Source organism: Nelumbo lutea, chromosome 4 (genome assembly GCF_056320005.1).
Source record: "Nelumbo lutea isolate HS-2025 chromosome 4, American lotus-T2T, whole genome shotgun sequence".
Classification (NCBI taxonomy): Eukaryota; Viridiplantae; Streptophyta; class Magnoliopsida; order Proteales; family Nelumbonaceae; genus Nelumbo; species Nelumbo lutea.
The window spans coordinates 57,997,192-58,015,631 of record NC_142687.1 but is presented as its reverse complement, the minus strand read 5'-3'; the positions used below and the strand labels follow the sequence as shown (position 1 = coordinate 58,015,631).

The following is an 18,440-nucleotide window of genomic DNA, read 5'->3' as shown; positions in this document are numbered from 1 at the left end:
TGATTTGTGGATTGTTGTAGCAATCATATTCTGACTTATTGGATTATAGTGAAGAATGCAGTTTCCTTGTTTGGTTGTTCAGCTTTCCATAAGGTGTAGGCTTTGGGTTCTTTTTCCTTTTGGTCAGTTCGTTTTTTTGGGCATAGTTGGATGTTAATGTTGCTATGTTACTTGGCTGTGGTTGAGTTATATTTTGTATATCCTCTTTCCACCATAATGTCTTATCACGTACTATTGTACTTTCCATTTTATTTTAATGAATTTTGTTTTACAATCAAAAGAAGACCCCCTACTTCAAAAATTAAATTATGTTGGTAAATCTGTTGCAGATTGGGTTTTGGTGATGCCTGAATTTGCACAAGTCAATAAAGATAACCCTGGGGTCTATGGGAGGTGTTGGGATTACAAAGTTGTAATTTGGACAATTGGTTATGTTTTGTTTTGTTTTTTGTTTTTTCTGTTGTTTGAGTTGATTCTAGGTGTTGCCTTAAAACCTTCTCAGTTTGTAATTTTCTTTTTCCTTTCAACGAAAATTTCCTTTTACTTGTCAAAAAAAAATTAAATTATGCTCACTACAAACTTGTCTTAGGATTTACCTCCTCTTTTTATCTATAAACTGGAAAATTGCAACAGCTTAGATGGCTGCAGTCTTTTAGTGTAAGTCAACTTTAATATGGGAAATCTCTTAGGTTAGACTACTATCCTATAAACATTAACTGTGTATTATGTGTTATTGAATGAGAGCATTCTGAAGCTCTATGCAAAGAGATTACAAGAAAATGATGGTAACTTATTCTTACATTTCATAAATGCGACCTGCTCAGGCAGCCAAGTATCCAATGTAGCTGACCGTACCTATGGTGCAAAGTCAAGGAGTCAATCTATTAATACTACTAAAACATAGATAAAGCTTACAAATTTCTCATGGACCATGAATAAACTAGTAACCAGGGAAAATGTGTGAAGGGAAAAGCAAAATTTTATTTATTTGTATCCTATGTATATTAGTATTATGATAGGTTGTTCAACATGCCATCTTATTTATTTGAAATTGTAATTTTCTTATACATGAGGGCAAATATAACTTTGTAAACTTTTTAATCACAATTTATATACATCACTGGGACTTGTCAATGGACTGGTAATGGTTAATCAATCCCTGAAACACAGCTCCGTGTTTTTGTCTTCTTTTCCTCTTATACAATTTAGTTTTTAGAATTCTACTTGATTCAATATATCATGGTATGACAGTCATAGGATTAAAACCTTGTTATGATCAATTTTTTAAAATGTGGAGGCATGACGCAAGGCATTCCACTACCTAGAGGTGTGAGGCCTAGTTCAGAATGTAAGAGTTGTAAGCCTCCCAAACACAAGGAGGCATAAGCCTCCTTAAGAGGGGGGATGAGGAGGAAGAAGAAAGAGGGGGAGGAAGAAGAAGAAGAAGAAAGAGGAAGGGAAGGAGCAGTGTTTTAAAAGCGCAAGGCGCAACGTGAGGCGTGCACCTTTTTGGAGCAAGGTGCAAAATTACAAAAAAATGCGAAAAATAAAAAAACTCAGAAAATTCAAAAAACTGCAAAAAATGTGAAGGTATTTCGTTTTTCATGTTTTTGTAGTGGGACCACAAATTGTTATTTTTGGGTAGCTTTGTTGACTGTTTGGGACCAGGGGTATTTTTGCCAGTTTATAATTCAGGTTCTAGTCAGGGGCACAGTTGGGTGCAAATCTATTGGGTTTTGGTTTCAGTCTTTTGGTTCTTTCTCTCTTGTTTGAGTTGTAACTAAGCCCCAACTAGGGTTTTCAAGTATTGTGAGCTTGGGTTTTGTGGAATTAACCTATTTTGGCACCTTCAAATCCCTCTATCATTGCATGTCTGCATAGGAGGCTAGTTTGATGCCATTGTTGCCATAGTGGAACCATTCCAGGAGGTGTTCTACTTCAGGTTCAGGTCTGAAATCCCTAAAAACCCAACTTGTTTTGTTGCTTTCAGCTTGGTACATAGTTGTCAAAGCACCAAGGCGAAGCTAGGCAACAAGGAGGAGCCTAGGCGATGGACTTTTTTATGTAAAAAACATAGATCCTAGGGTAGTTCCCTAGGTACCATAACCATATTTCCTTAATAATCATTCATAATTTTCATAAGAAAAGTATAGAGTTCATGTTAAAGTATAGAAAATCAACATATTCATGAGAAGAAAAAGAAGGAAAAGAAAATTAAAAAAATATAGGGCTGAACCCTTATTTTTCTTATAGGAAAAGAAAAGAAAATAGTAGTAGTACTTGTTGATTAGACAAAATTTTAAGTTCTTCCTTATTGGTGTTAGTGAAGGGGTATTTTGATCTTTGCACTTGTTGAGAATGTTGATGTGTACTGTTATGTTAGTTCGAGTGCCTCTTATTTAAATAAGGGCACTTAAGTCTTTTCCAATAAGTTAATAATATAATAACAGGTCTGGCCGAATCTAGGGATAACTTTTTCTCTAATTCGAACCAGACCTTTTCTCGTTTCTCTCTTCTTCTTTCCTCTCCTACTTCTACTTCTTGCTGTTCACTTTACTTTACAGTCAACGAACAAGACAGAATTCTAGGGCAGGTCGAACTTCAACATGGTATCAGAGCCACATTGAACAAATCAGACTTGCTAGAATTCTGTCTTCTGCGCATTCAAACTAGGGTTTCTCTTGGGTTTCTCAGCTGTGATTTGGAGACTGGGAAAAGGGCTGAAAAGGAGTGATCGCCCTCTTCCCTTGGAGGTTCCTATGCCTCCGATTGTGTTGTTGGTGATTGGTTGCTGTGGTTTCTAAGCCCTAATTAGGGCTGGTACATGTGGTGCAGTGGTGTCTCAGTCCTTCGTGTGGTTGGCCTTCAGGCGATGAGGTAAAGTTTTTTTTTATGCATATTTTCTGTTATGGAATGCATGAGAGGTGTAGTACAGTTCGTATGATGGGTTTTCAGATTGCAGTATGCTAGGGTTTATGCTAGGGTTTATTCTGGTTTGTGTGTGATTCGAAGGGCAATAGTGTCTACTTAATGGTGAAACTTCCGGTAGCTGTGGATTAGGGTTTGTGGTGTTACAAGTGTGGCTTTCAGCATTTAATATTGCTGAAATTAGTGTGCAGACTTCGGTGAGTAGGGTTTGTGGTGTTGCAGTTTTCAGCATTTAATATTGCTGAAATCAGGGTGCAGATTTCAGTGAGTAGGGTTTGTGGGGTTGCAGTTCTCAGCATTTATTACTGTTGAAATCAGTGTGCAGATTTCGGTGAAATGTTTGTGTGTAGTGTGCAGTGTGTAGTGCTCAGAATTCAGTGATAAGGGAGTTTGGCAATGGCAGATAACAGTGATAGTAAACCTAGTGTCATGATATCTATTGACTACCTGAATGTCCAAATGACCTCCATTAAACTGAATGGAGAGAACTATGTCCCTTGGGCCAAGTCTGTAGAGGTTTTTCTGAAGGCGAAGAAGAAAGTAAAGCACATAAGAGAGGAGAAACCCCCTGCTAATTCTCAAGAGTATGAAGACTGGGAACAGGAAGATGCATAGATCATCACATGGTTGTGGAACAGTATGGAACCCAGAATCAGTGTGAACTTCATGTTTCTTGACACAGCCAAAGAGGTGTGGGATCATGCTAAGAAATTGTATTCAGGTCAGGATAATACCACTAGGGTATATCAACTATATCAGGAATACTTCAATCTGCAACAGGGAAATCAGAGCATTGAGGAGTACTATGCCAGTGTGAGAAATATCCGTAATGAGTTAAACATCTATCATCCTCTCACTTCTGATGTCAAAGTTCAACAGCAACAGCGAGAGCAGCTTGATGTGACACGGTTTCTAGTGGGGCTAAAGTCTGAGTATGAACTAGTACGAGCCCAGATACTAGGGGGATCGAGGAGCATTTGCAGTATCGAGAGGTCGAGGTAGCAGAAGTGGGGCTCGAGGAGCCCAGCCTGGCAGGAGTGGTAGTGGTGGACCTACACATATCCATGGTGGTGGTCGCACTGGAGGCAGAGATTCAGGGAGAGCTCGTGGTAGAGGACGTGGCTTGGGTCCACGGAAGTGTACTCATTGTGGTTTGGATGGACATACTATTAACTACTGCTATGACTTACATGGTCCTCCCTCGACGTGGGCCAACCATGCCATGACTAGTGACACCAATTTCAGCTCTAGACAGGAGAACCGGTCAGCTGACCCGATGCCTTCTACTTCCTCAGATGGTCCAGGCAAGGAGATGGTGAGTGTTCCTCGGGATGAGTATGAAAGGTCGGGATGAGTATGAAAGGTTTGTTCAATCCAAGTCGCAGTAGAACACAACTACCTTTGCACACTCAGGTATGGCTTGTTTGGCATCCACACCCAACCCCTGGATTATTGACTCTGGAGCCTCCGATCACATGATGGGAACTTCGGGTGTGTTTTCATCTCTCACCCATTGCTCAACATCACAATCTGTTACCCTTGCTAATGGCTCCACATCATCTATCTGTGGTGTTGGTAATGTTGACCTATGTAATCTGAAGAGCTATACTCGAAGTAGCAAGGAGGAGAAGAGAACCACAGAACTGAAGAGAATGTCAAACTGTACTAGGCAGTCAACCGGTCTTTTATTTATAGATGAATATAGTACAAGGTACGAGAAATTACTGGGATGCCCCTGATTAGTGATGGGACACCCAGATGACTTAAATCACTAAACAGGATTAGGCCCATTAACACAGGCCCAGTTACAAGATAAGTTAAACATAAGACTGGGCTAATAAGAACTCTTATCAGCCGAACATCACTCTAACATTCTAACACTCCCCCTCAAGCTAAGCATGGATATCAATCATGTTTAGCTTGCCAAGTATGTCCCTGAACTTTGTTGATGCCAGCCCTTTTGTTAATACATCTGCAATTTGCATCTCTGATGGAGTATAAGGTACACAGAGTTCTCCTGAAATAATTCTCTCTCTGACAAAGTGTCGATCAATTTCAATATGTTTTGTCGTGTCATGCTGTACGGGATTGTTGGCAATGTTGATAGCAGCTTTATTATCACAATACAGCTTGAGAGGACCCTCAGTCTTGATACCAAGCTCATTAAGGAGAGTTCTGAGCCATAAGAGTTCAGCAACCCCGTGTGCCATAGCCTGGTATTCTGCTTCTGCACTTGATCTAGCCACAACATTTTGCTTCTTACTGCACCATGTGACTAGGTTTCCTCCCAAGAATGTATAGTAACCTGAGGTTGATTTTCTGTCTCCAACAGACCCAGCCCAATCAGCATCAGTGTAGGCTTCAATTTCAAGTCTGCTGTTTTTTCTGAATAGGATTCCTTTCCCCGGGCAAGTCTTCAAGTATTTGAGGATCCTTTCCACTGCTCTCATATGAGGGGCCTTTGGTGAGTGCATGAATTGACTGACAACATGCACTGCATAGGCAATGTCTGGCCGAGTAAGGGATAAGTATATCAGTTTTCCTACCAATTTTTGGTACCTTTCCTTAACACAGTATTCCTCACCCATTGATTCTTGTAATCCATGGCTTGGTTCTATTGGAGTGTTTGCTGGTCTGCACCCCATCATGCCTGTTTCCTCTAGGAGATCTAGCACATACTTTCTTTGACATATGTAGATTCCTTCTCTTGATCTAGCACATACTTTCTTTGACATATGTAGATTCCTTCTCTTGATCTAGCAACTTCAATCCCAAGAAAGTAACTCAGATTTCCCAAGTCTTTGATCTCAAATTCTGAAGCTAAGAACTCCTTCAGGCTCTTCATCTCTTTCACACCATTTCCAGTAATCACCATATCATCCACATACACAATGAGTGCTGTAATTTTGTCATCCTGTCTCCTTGTAAACAATGTATGATCTGCACTGCTCTGAGTGTACCCTACTTTCTTCATGGCCAAACAAAGTCTCTCAAACCATGCTCGGGGAGATTGCTTCAAACCATATAATGCTTTCCTTAGTTTACATACCTTCTTTCCAACATCATATCCAGGTGGGGGTTCCATGAATACCTCTTCATGAAGATCACCATTTAGGAAGGCATTCTTCACATCCAGCTGATGAAGTTCCCAAGTGAATTTTGCTGCTAGTGACAGTAGAACCCTGATTGTGTTGAGCTTTGCTACTGGGGCAAAGTTTTCCTTGTAGTCAATTCCTTCCTTTTGTGTAAATCCCTTTGCCACAAGTCTGGCCTTGTACCTCTCAATTGACCCATCTTCCCTGTGCTTTACTGTGAATACCCACTTGCACCTAACAGTGCCTTTCCCCTCTGGCAGGTCCACCAATTCCCACGTCCTTGCTTTCATTAGGGCTTTCATCTCCCCATTCATGGCTTCTTTCCACCTTGGATCAGATGCCGCCTCTGAATACCTAGAAGGGATACATACAGAGGAAAGAGCAGACACAAAGGGGTGTAAGCACATGATAATTGATGTAACATGCCTGCACCTTCCATGAATGAGTTCAGGGATTGTAGAGAACACTGATGTGGGCCCCACAACTACGGTCCCACTGTGTTCGTAGGGTAGAAGATGTTCTAGTCTGCCTAGGGTTAGCTATTGGTCATTTAGTTGTTTCAGTTGTTATTTATTTCAGTCTTCGTTTTACTCTATTTGTTATGTAAAGACTAAGGGCAGATCTGTCCTTTCCATGTAATGAGCATAACCTATAAATATTAATTAAAGTGGCAACGGCAGAACATGAAGCTTCTGCTCCTCCTTTCAACCCTTGTGTTCTACTGCTTCTTCTCCCTCTTTCTCTTCTCTCCTCTTTCTTTCTGCTTATCTTCGATCCTGAGATTCATTAGGGTTCAAGACTGATAACAGTCCTGAACTTCTAGTTGGTATCAGAGCCAAGTTATCTCATGTGAGTCTAGTCCAGCCGACCACATGAGAACCATCTAAGGCTGGAAGACTGAGAAAGCAGAGTTCGTTGACTGGTTCTTGGAGATCTCCAGAGGATTAGCAGTTGTTTGAAGAAGTATCACAGTTGTAGCAAATTGGTGATCAGGAAGAATCAGAGAAGGCTAGGGTTCGGGTAACCTTGGTAGGCAGCGAACTGCATTCTACTGTAAGTTTTTTACTTTCTGAGAGAAGTAACATCAGAAAAGATAGGTTGGACCTATCCAGTAAGGGTGGCCGAACTACTCTAGGGTTTTATCTCTCTATTCTCTAGGGTTTCTTTAGGGTTTTGTCTTATCCCTACTGCAAACCCTAGTATTAGGCCAAAACTTGTGATCTTATTCCTACGGCAAACCCTAGAATTCTCCTCAACATTGATCAGTTTTAGGGTTTCATATTAACCCTAATACAAACCTTATCCGTAAGGCTCTTAGGACTGATTAAAACCTCGAATTGGCTTCAGCATATCAGATTGCTCTTCAAACTGTGTTTCAGTCTTCTTTTGAGGTTTCAAACACTTTTGAAGGGGTGAAAACAATTCGGATTGTTGCTGTTGTGTGTGGTTATTGATTTCAGATCAGTCTTATATATATTTCATGCACATCTATCGTGAGTACAGATTGGTACTCTACTAATTTTGTGACTGTTGTCGGGACTTCTAGTGCTGGTTTTGACTGTAGTAACCATAATCTTTGATACTTCTGGTTCTTGACTGAAATGGAGTTTAAGAGCAGGCAGAAGGCAGTTTTGGGAACAACAGTTATGGTGGTGGTTCTGAGACAGGTTTTCAGATTACAACCATAAAGTTTGATGGATCAAACTACTTGGAATGGGCCCAATCAGCCATGATGGCTATTTGGGAGAAGGGGCAAAGTAGGGTATCTCTTGGGAGATGTAGCAGAACCTTCCAAGGGAGACCCTATGTATACCAAGTGGGTCCAAGAAAACTACTTGGTTATGACATGGCTCTGTAATTCAATGCAGCCCCATATCAGCCGAAATTACTTATGGGCAAAGACAGCCAAGGAGATATGGAATGTGATGAAAGAGACTTACTCCCAACCCCTTAATGTTGCCAGAGCATATGAGTTGAAATGTGAGGTGAATGCCCTTAAATAAGAAGAGAAACCGGTGTCGGTCTATTTCTCTAACTTGTAGTCCCTGTGGCATGAGATTGATCACTTAGAGACTCTTGAGTGGGAGAGTCCCAAAGATGCTCAGATACATAGAAAGCACATTGAGACAAACAGAGTGTTTGAGTTTCTGGCAGGACTGAATTCAGAATATGATATTGTGAGGCAGCAGATCTTGACTAGAGATAGTATGACGCTCTCTCAGGCATACTCCTTAGTGCACAGTGAAGAGACCAGGAGGAAAGTCATGATGCAACCTCAGCCGCTTACACCTGCCTTGGTAGCTGTCAAACCCAAAACAGAGGGTGATTCAGAGAGGGACAGAAAGAAGGAAGATAAAAGGGATGTGGTGTGTGAGCATTGCAAGAAACCTAAACACACAAAAGAAACATGTTGGAAGTTGCATCCACATTTGGTCCCGGCAAAGTTGATAAATAAAAGGAGTAATGCTCATGTGGCTACGACTACTGATTCAGCATCCTCATCTGGCACGAGAGGCACACCATTAGAGACCTTAGCTGCAGTTCGGGCAGCTCTAATACAATTGGAGAAGGAAGTTGGCAGTTCAGCTCAGTTACCGCAGTCATAATCAGCTCCGGCTACATCGGCCTTTGCACACTCAGGTACTCGAGCCTCAGCCTACCATGCCTCCGCTCCAGGTACTACTGAACCGTGTTGGGTAATAGATTCAGGTGCATCTGACCATATGACCAGCTTGCCCTCTTTGTTTACTACTTATCACTTATCTTCTGGTAGGGATAAAGTATCTATAGCTGATGGCTCTCTTGTCCCTATTTCTGGCAAGGGTGACATCAAACTGTCAAATACTATATCCTTGTCCTCTGTCTTGCATGTTCCTAAACTGGATACTAACCTCCTTTCCGTCAGTAGCATTACCAAACATTTGAACTGCTCAGTAACTTTCTTTCCTGACCGATGTGTTTTTTAGGACATGGAGACGAAGAAGGTGATTGGGACTGGCTGTGAGACGAATGGGATCTATCTGCTCGGGGAGAGTTCTCGCCGAGAAGAGTCAGTGGATAAGAAGTTACTTGTTTCTCAAGTTGTGAGTCCGGTTATGTTGTGGCATAACCGATTGGGTCATTTATCTTTTCGGTCCTTGAAGAGTCTGTTTCCTACTTTGTTTGAGTCTGTTGAGTCATCTCAGTTGAAGTGTGAAAGTTGTGAGTTGGCTAAACATTGTAGAAACTCTTATTCATTGAGTAATAAAAGAAGTAATAGTTCTTTTGATATTGTGCATAGGTATTTTTTGCTATTTGTTGATGATCACACCCGTTTTTCATGGGTTTATCTTATGCGATCACGAGATGAGGTGCCTGTCCTGACCCAAATCTTCCACCAAATGAACCTAACACAATTTGATGCCAGGATAAAAGTGCTTAGATTTGTTAATGCAAAGGAATACTTTGCTAAGCCATTGACATCGTACCTCCTTAATCATGGGGTTATCCACCAGAGCACGTGTCCTCATACACCTCAGCAGAATGGGGTTGCAGAGAGGAAGAATAGGCACATCTTGGAGGTGGTAGAAGTATTATGTTTACCTCCAACGTCCCTATTCGCTTATGGAGTGATGCTATCCTTACAACGGTATATCTTATTAATCAGATTCCTTCTCGGGTTCTTGATATGAAACCTCCTTTTTCCCTTCTATACTCCAATGAGGAGTTGTTCACTATTCCCCTCAAGACATTTGGTTGTACCTGTTTTGTTCAGCTTCTTGGTCCCAATCACTCCAAGTTTCAACCCAAGGCCTCCAAATGCATCTTTCTTGGTTATGCACAAACTCAAAAGGGTTATTGTTGTTATGATCCTATCTCAGGGAAGAAGTTTGTATCCATGGATGTCACTTTCTTTGAGGAGACACCCTACTATTCTCGGGTCTCTCCTTAGGGGGAGAGTAGTGAGCGTGGAGATTTGGGTCTTTTTCTTCAGGGGGAGGAGGAGTGTAGTGAGGACAGGGTTAATACCTTTGGGGCTGTTCCCTTACCTATTCCAGTTGATGATGAGGGCTGTAGTAGCGAGGGTGGTCAAAGGGATCGGGAGTTGAGAGTCTATCATAGGCGATGTAGGCAGATTGATCCTGGTCATCAGCAGTCCCAGCCAGTAAAAATCTCTTCTGCGGCTCCAAGTCCAGATATTACAGTCCCAGGGCCCACAAAGACTCCTTCCATTGTTGCTACCTCACCCTTTGCAGATGACCTTGACCTTCCCATTGCCCTCCGTAAAGGAAAACGGCATTGCACCACATCTACAGCCCACAGCATCTCCCAATTTTTGTCCTATGTTCGCCTATCTCCCTCCTACAGGTCCTATCTCACCTCTGTTGCTGATGTCCCTATTCCGAGAACAGTGCAAGAAGCCCTATCAGTCCCGGAGTGGAGAGGTGCAATGCAAGTTGAAATGGATGCCCTGTTGAAAAATAATACTTGGGAGCTAGTTGACTTGCCCAAAGGAAAGAAACCTGTTGGATGCAGGTGGGTATTTACTATGAAGCATAATGCGGATGGTTCCATTGAGAGGTACAAAGCTCGGCTAGTTGCAAAGGGGTTCACTCAAACTTATGGTATAGATTACTTGGAGACATTTGCCCCGGTAGCCAAGATGACCATCATTCGGGTTCTATTGTCTCTTGCAGCAAGCTACACTTGGCCTTTGTACCAAATGGATGTTAAGAATGCTTTCCTGAATGGGGACATGCAGGAAGAGGTCTACATGCAGTTGCCTCCTGGATTCTATGATACAGAGGCAGGTAAGAAAGTTTGTCGGCTCAATAAGGCATTGTATGGTTTGAAGCAGTCACCTAGAGCTTGGTTCGACAGATTCAGACTAGCCCTTGGGAAGTTCGATTATGTACAGGCCTAGTCAGATCATACATTATTCATCAAGAGGGTGGAGTCGTCACTGACACTACTTGCAGTTTATGTTGATGATATTGTGGTCACAGGAAACGACAACCATGAGATTGAGTCCCTCAAACAGCTCCTTCATCAAGAGTTTGAGGTGAAAGATCTGGGTACACTACGGTATTTTTTGGGTATTGAGGTTGCTAGATCTAAGCAGGGGATCTTTGTCTCTCAGAGGAAATATGTGTTAGATCTCTTGGCTAAAACTGGAAAGCTAGGTGTCAAACCTGTAGATACACCCATTGAACAGAACCACAGGATTAATGCAGAGAGTGGGGAGCTGCTTGAAGACAAAGTTATGTTCCAGCGGTTAGTGGGAAAGCTCCTATATCTATGCCTTACCCGACCAGACATCAGTTATGCCGTTAGTGTTATCAGTCAGTACATGCATTCTCCTAGAACCACGCATCTTCTAGCAGCAGAAAGAATACTAGCATACTTGAAGAGATGCCTGGGTAGAGGTATACTGTTCAAGAACAATGACCACATGAAGGTGGAAGTCTATACGGATGCCGATTGGGCTGGGAGTGTTGATGACAGAAGGTCTACCTCTGGATATTGTGCTCCTGCGGGAGGTAACCTGGTTTCTTGGCGGAGTAAGAAACAAAATGTTGTCTCTCGATCCAGTGCTGAAGCTAAGTATAGGTCAATGGCTAATGGAGTGGCTGAAATTCTTTGGCTGAGATCACTACTTGAGGAGTTGGGTGTTGAGTATGAGAAGCCCCTGATGCTGTATTGTGATAATCAAGCGGCTATTAATATAGCACACAACCCAGTGCAGCATGACAGGACTAAACATATTGAAGTTGATCGACACTTTGTACGAGAGAGGGTCTCATCACGAGAAGTATGTCTCCCATACATCACCTCCAATATGCAACTGGCAGATATCCTCACTAAAGCTGTATCACGGAAGAAGCTAGAGGCAGATCTATCCAAGTTGGGAATGATAAACATTTATTCCCAACTTGAGGGGGAGTGTAGAGAACACTGATGTGGGCCCCACAGCTACGGTCCCACTGTGTTCGTAGGGTAGAAGATGTTCTAGTCTGCCTAGGGTTAGCTATTGGTCATTTAGTTGTTTCAGTTGTTATTTATTTCAGTCTTCGTTTTACTCTATTTGTTATGTAAAGACTAAGGGCAGATATGTCCTTTCCATGTAATGAGCATAACCTATAAATATTAATTAAAGTGGCGGCGGCAGAACATGAAGCTTCTGCTCCTCCTTTCAACCCTTGTGTTCTACTGCTTCTTCTCCCTCTTTCTCTTCTCTCCTCTTTCTTTCTGCTTATCTTCGATCCTGAGATTCATTAGGGTTCAAGATTGATAACAGTCCTGAACTTCTAGTGGGATCTTTCAAAGTATTCAGCTGCATTGTCTGAACGGAATTGCTTGATCTTTTTATCAAATTGTGTTTCAACCATCTTGCAAAATATCATAGTTATCCGGGGAACTTCATCACGTCCTTTCAATAGATAAATCCAAGTGCACTGAGAATAATGGTCAATAAAACTGATAAAGTAAGGGAAGCCATCAATGGAAACAATGGGAGAAGGACCCCAAACATCAGAATGAACCAAATCAAAAGGGACTTGAATTTCATTTCTAGAAATTGGATACATTGATCTGCATTGTTTTGACATTTGACACACATCACAAATTAAACTCTGACTCGGAATGCCCTTACATAATTCGGGAAACAACATTGCTAAAGAAGAAAAAGACAAATGGCCTAGCCTAGCATGCCATAAGTGTAACCTAGTTATTGACTCCACACATTCCAGACTAGTAGTAGAAGCTTGCAAGGCTGAGCTGACATCTTCATCAAAATAGTAGAGGTCCCCATACTCATGACCACTCCCAATCGTTCTCCTCATCAATCTATCTTGGAAGACACAATGAGAAGGAAAGAAAGTTATATTGCAGTTCAAATTTTTTGTAAGCTTTGAAACAGACAACAGATTTGAGGTAAAACTAGGAACATGTAGGACTGATTTAAGAGAGAGATCCTTGCTTAGGTCAACCACCCCCTTTCCAGAGATGGTGGAGAGGGACCCATCAACTACTCTCATCTTATCCTGGCCAGACAACAAATGATATGTAGAGAATAAGGAGGACATATGTGTCATATGGTCAGTGGCTCCGGAATCAATCACCCAAGAGGTAGAATTAATGGAACTAGTTGCACTAAATGCAGAGGTTGTACCTGATTTAGCAAGAGAGGTGGAAGCTAAAGAATTGTTCTTCAGACGAGCTAATGCCCGGCTGAGAACCTTTACCTCACTAGCTATGAAGCCCGAAGTACTTGGTCCAAAGGAGTTGGTAGCCTGCCTTGCGGTGGAAGAGAACACTGTCTGAGTAATCTGTGAGTTGTCACTACTGTTGTTGGTGGCAAGATTCCCACTTGCTGTGTGGCCCTTATGTTGCCTTTTGTCCTTTCTCAGAGCAGCTAGCTTCAGATGAGGGTACAAGACCCAACATTTCTCCTTTGTGTGTTTCTCACCACCACAATGGGTACACTTGAGGGACTTCTTGTTTGAAAATCTATTCCCCTTAGTGGAGACTAAGGCTGAATGTTCTCCAAGTAGTTCTGTTGAATGTGTCTGGGAGTCAACTTGCATCTCCTTTCTCCTTACTTCTTCATTCCTCACCAAGTAGTAGACATGGTGAAGCTCAAGTAATTCATCTCTCCCTAGAATCTGTGACCTTATACCTTCATATACAGGGCCAAGACCCGCCAGAAACTTGAAGGCTCTGCCCTCCTCAGTCTGCTTGTCATGCCTCCCCTTATCATTGGCATTTTCCCAATCCAAAATCAGGTGGTGGTCAAGCTCTTCCCAGAGGCCTTCTAGTGTTGCAAAGTAGGTTGCCACGGACATGTCTCCTTGCCTTAGGGCTGCAATGTCTTGGTTCAACCTGTAGATTCTAGCATTGTTCTTTTTCTGTCCATATGTCTTAGATACTTTCTCCCAAATTTTAGCAGCTGTAGGGAAGTGATGAACAGTTCTGGCCACCCTAGGAGTCATAGAGGCCAGCCAAGACATGACTGTGGCATTTTCCTTGTGCCACATGGTGTATTCAGGACTGCCAATTTCTGGTTGTTTCCTGTCTCCATCCAAATAGCCAGTGAATTCACGAGAGGTAATGAACAACATTGCAGAGACGGACCACTCTCTGAAGTTGTACTCATCCAGTAGTGCACTTGTAATTTGCAAGCTGTGCAGATTAGGGTTTTCCAGGTTTGAGGACCTTGTGACAGGTCTGTTATCTCTAGAGGAAACTTCACCGGATAGTGAGGACATCCTGACTTCAGTCCAAGAGTTGTTCACAGTACTATAGGTGATTCTGTTAAGGACTGGCCAAAGTGGTCACTGTGTTCACAGTACTGGTAGAAGTGTTCATAGTTCGGGTACAGTAGCAAGTAGAGGTCTGTAACTGAACCAGTTCACAGTGCTGGTAAAAGTTTAAGGCTGCAACTGTGTGGTGCAAAAGTTTCTGCAGTTTGGTAAAAAGTAAAGGTCTGTAACTGAACCAGTTCAGTCCAAGAGTAGGGCTGATAACCGACCTGAAGAAAATCTGTAACTAAAGTTGCCGCAGTTCTGTAAGAGTCTTGCTGATGCACCGAGACTGCAACTGTAGAAGCTGATGCACCAAAACTGCAACTGTAGAAGAAGCTAAGTCTTTACCACTTGTTCTGCACAAGTCTTGCTAGAGCACGAAGCTGCAACTGTAGAGGAAGTTCTCCCCCTCTCGGCTAGTGCTAGGACTGTTGAATCAGCCCTCAACCAGGTCTGTCCTATACAGACCTCTCTTAGTAGTCCAATAGCTACTACTTGCTGGAAATAATCTAGTAGGACATTTACTTCTGGGTCTTACTTCCCTTGAGTCCTACAACCAAGAGAAACCCTAGGTTCGAACTTGCTTTACTCTCTTACACTCCTAGGTCTTTACTGCAGCAACCTAGAAAAAGAAGAGAGAAGATGAAAAGACAGCAAGAGAAGAGAGTGCACCTGCTGAAACCAGGAAGGAGCTAATGCTTTGATACCATGTAATCTGAAGAGCTATACTCGAAGTAACAAGGAGGAGAAGAGAACCACAGAACTGAAGAGAATGTCGAACTGTACTAGGCAGTCGACCAGTCTTTTATTTATAGATGAATATAGTACAAGGTACAAGAAATTACTGGGATGCCCTGATTAGTGATGGGACACCCAGATGACTTAAATCACTAAACAGGATTAGGCCCATTAACACAGGCCCAGTTACAAGATAAGTTAAACATAAGACTGGGCTAATAAGAACTCTTATCAGCCGAACATCACTTTAACATTCTAACAACCTAGACCCTGTATCCCTATCCTCTGTTTTATTTGTACCTAAGTTTCCATTTAATCTTATGTCTGTTAGTAAGCTGACCAAGTCCCTTAAGTGCTCCATCACATTTTACCCCTCTATGTGTGTTTTTCAGGATCTCAAGACGAGGATGAAGATTGGTGGAGGGCATGAAGCCGGTGGACTATATTATCTTGATGGTGGTGGAAGAAAGTCAACGACCCTTCAGTCATCCATTTCTCCTCTCCAGTGGCATTGTAGATTTGGTTATCCTTCGCTGAAAGTGTTGCAGTCCTTAGTCCCTTCATTGAGTCAACTTTCTGTTTTAGATTGTGAGTCATGTCAATTTGGGAAACACCATCGTGTTCCCTTTCGTTCTAGGGTCGATAACCGTCTGTCGAGCCTTTTTTCTTTAATTCATTCAGATGTTTGGGGTCCTTATAAAGTGATGTCATATAATGGATACATATATTTTGTTATTTTTGTTGATGACTGTTCAAGAATGACGTGGCTCTATTTAATGAAAGAAAGAAGTGAATTATTTGCCATCTTCCAGAAATTTTATGTTGAGATCCGCAATCAATTTGGCATTCACATCAAAATTTTCTATTCTGATAATGGTCGTGAATACTTGACTTCATCTTTTCAAGAATACTTGGACCAACATGGCATTATACACCAAACATCCTGTGCCTACACTCCGCAACAAAATGGGGTTGCTGAGAGAAAGAACCGACATATTGTAGAAACGGCACGCTCCCTCATGCACCACATGAATGTTCCCAAAACCTTTTGGAGCGATGCAATGCTCACCTCTTGTTTCTTAATTAATCGGATGCCCACATCTATTCTTGATGGTCGTTCTCCTTTCAGTGTCTTATTCCCCAACATGTCTCCGTTTCCGCTTCCTCCTCAGGTATTTGGGTGTGTCTGCTTCGTTCATAATCTGGGTCCCGGGACTGACAAGTTAGATGCACATTCCCTGAAGTGTATCTTCCTTGGCTATTCCCGAACTCAGAAAGGGTACACGTGTTATCATCCCAGTTCTCGTCGTTCCTTGGTATGTGCTAATGTTACATTCTTCGAGTCTACTCCGTTCTTCGTGGGGTCCGGTGATACTACTTCCTCCATATCACCACCTCCTCTTCCTCTTCCTGTGGCTGATCCACCTCCTCTGGTTCCAGTCATGCCTACATCCTTGCCTCCGGTGCCACGATCTGTTGACCGTCCATCCATCCGTCACGTGTATACACATCACCTGCGTGTACCGACTGCAGCTTCTCCGGCTTCATCACCGTCAACAAATCTAGCTCCAGCTCCGACATCAGCTTCCTACCTAGATCTTCCTATTGCCTTCCGGAAAGGTAAACGTACCTGCACCCTGCACCCTATTTCCAATTTTGTTTCACCTACTCACCTCTCTGCCTCCCATCGCCAGTTCATATCTTTGTTATCCTCTGTGGTTTTTCCTAAGGATGTCCATGAAGCCCTTACCTCTCCAGAGTGGTGTCGTGCTATGGAAGAAGAGCTCTTTGCTCTGCATCATAATCACACTTGGGACTTCACCGCTCTTCCTCCTGGGAAGCAGGTTGTCGGTTGTAAGTGGGTGTATAGTGTTAAGTACTTGCCAGATGGTTGTGTTGAGCGCCTAAAGGTGTGGCTGGTTGCCAAAGGGTACTCCCAAACCTATGGCATTGACTACATAGAGACATTCTCCCCGGTTGCTAAGATAGGGTCAGTTCGTGTCATCATCTCCCTTGCAGCTATGTATGATTGGCCTCTACATCAGCTAGATATCAAAAATGCCTTTTTGCATGGTGATTTGCTCGAGGAGGTCTACATGGAGCAACCACCAGGGTTTGTTGCTCAGGGGGAGGATGGTAAGGTATGCAGACTTAAAAAGGCTATATATGGACTTAAACAGTCCCCTTGAGCATGGTTTGGTAGGTTCAGTGAGGTGGTCAAGAAGTTTGTATGAAACAGTGCCAAGTTGATCATTCTGTCTTCAGTCTTGACTCTTCGGCAGGCAAAATAATATTGGTGTTGTATGTGGATGATATCGTTGTGACTGGGAATGATAAAATGGGCATTGACAGATTGAAGGCATTCCTATAGGAACACTTTCAGACAAAGGACCTTGGCAAGTTGAAATGCTTTTTGGGCATAGATGTAGCAAGATCTAAGCATGGCATTAATTTGTGTCAGAGGAAATATGTACTTGATTTATTGGAAGAAACAGGGTTGCTAGGTACTAAACCGACTGAGACACCTATGGAAACAAATACGAGGCTGAGTAGTGATATAGGTGAAGTATTTGAAGACCCTGGCAGATACCGACGACTTGTAGGCAAACTAAACTATCTAACAATTACTCGGCCAAATATTTCATTTGCGGTTAGTGTGGTGAGTCAGTTCATGCAGAAACCTTTGGTCCCACATTGGAATGCAGTGCTAAGGATTGTGAGGTATCTGAAAGGAGCTCCTGGTCGTGGTTTGCTGTACAGGAGTGGTGGAAAACTGGTAGTAAAGGGTACACTGATGCTAATTGGGCAGGTTCTATGTCTGATAGATGATCTATCACAGGCTATTGCACCTTTCTGGGGGGGTAACCTGGTAACGTGGAAAAGTAAGAAGCAAACAGTTGTGGCAAGAAGCAGTGCAGAAGCAGAATATAGGGCCATGGCACATACTGCTTGTGAATTAGTGTGGCTAAGGAACTTTCTACAAGAGATAGGATATGATATCAGTACTCCAATGAAGCTCTATTGTGACAATCAGGCAGCGGTTCATATCTCTTCCAATCCGGTGTTTCATGAAAGAACCAAGCACATCGAAGTTGACTGTCATTTTGTGAGAGAAGGTGCTGAATGGAGTGATAGAAACTGCATATGTTAGTATGGGAAACATGTGGGCAGACTTGGTTACAAAAGGTTTGAATCAGGGGAGAGTGGACTGCATATGTAACAAGCTAGGATTATATGATATATACTCACCAGCTTGAGGAGGAGTGTTAGTGGTGTTAGTGAAGGGGTATTTTGGTCTTTGCACTTGTTGAGAATGTTGATGTGTACTGTTATGTTAGTTCGAGTGCCTCTTACTTAAATAAGGGCACTTAAGTCTTTTCCAATAAGTTAATAATAT

General features: G+C 42.5%; 1 protein-coding gene across 5 annotated transcripts in view; it reads right to left on the bottom strand.

Moving 5' to 3' along the window:
- AGD15 (ARF-GAP domain 15) overlaps window positions 1–18,440 on the bottom strand; it is a 95,087-nt gene that overhangs the window by 18,787 nt on the left and 57,860 nt on the right. For all 5 annotated transcript variants that reach the window (XR_016095110.1, XR_016095111.1, XR_016095108.1 and 2 more), the window contains exon 4: window positions 801–855. Coding sequence is in view for 1 of the 5 variants with exons in the window: in XM_088941949.1 (XP_088798075.1) it covers window positions 801–855 (55 nt within the window). In the remaining 4 variants the exon portion in view is untranslated. The remainder of the gene's footprint in view (window positions 1–800; window positions 856–18,440) is intronic.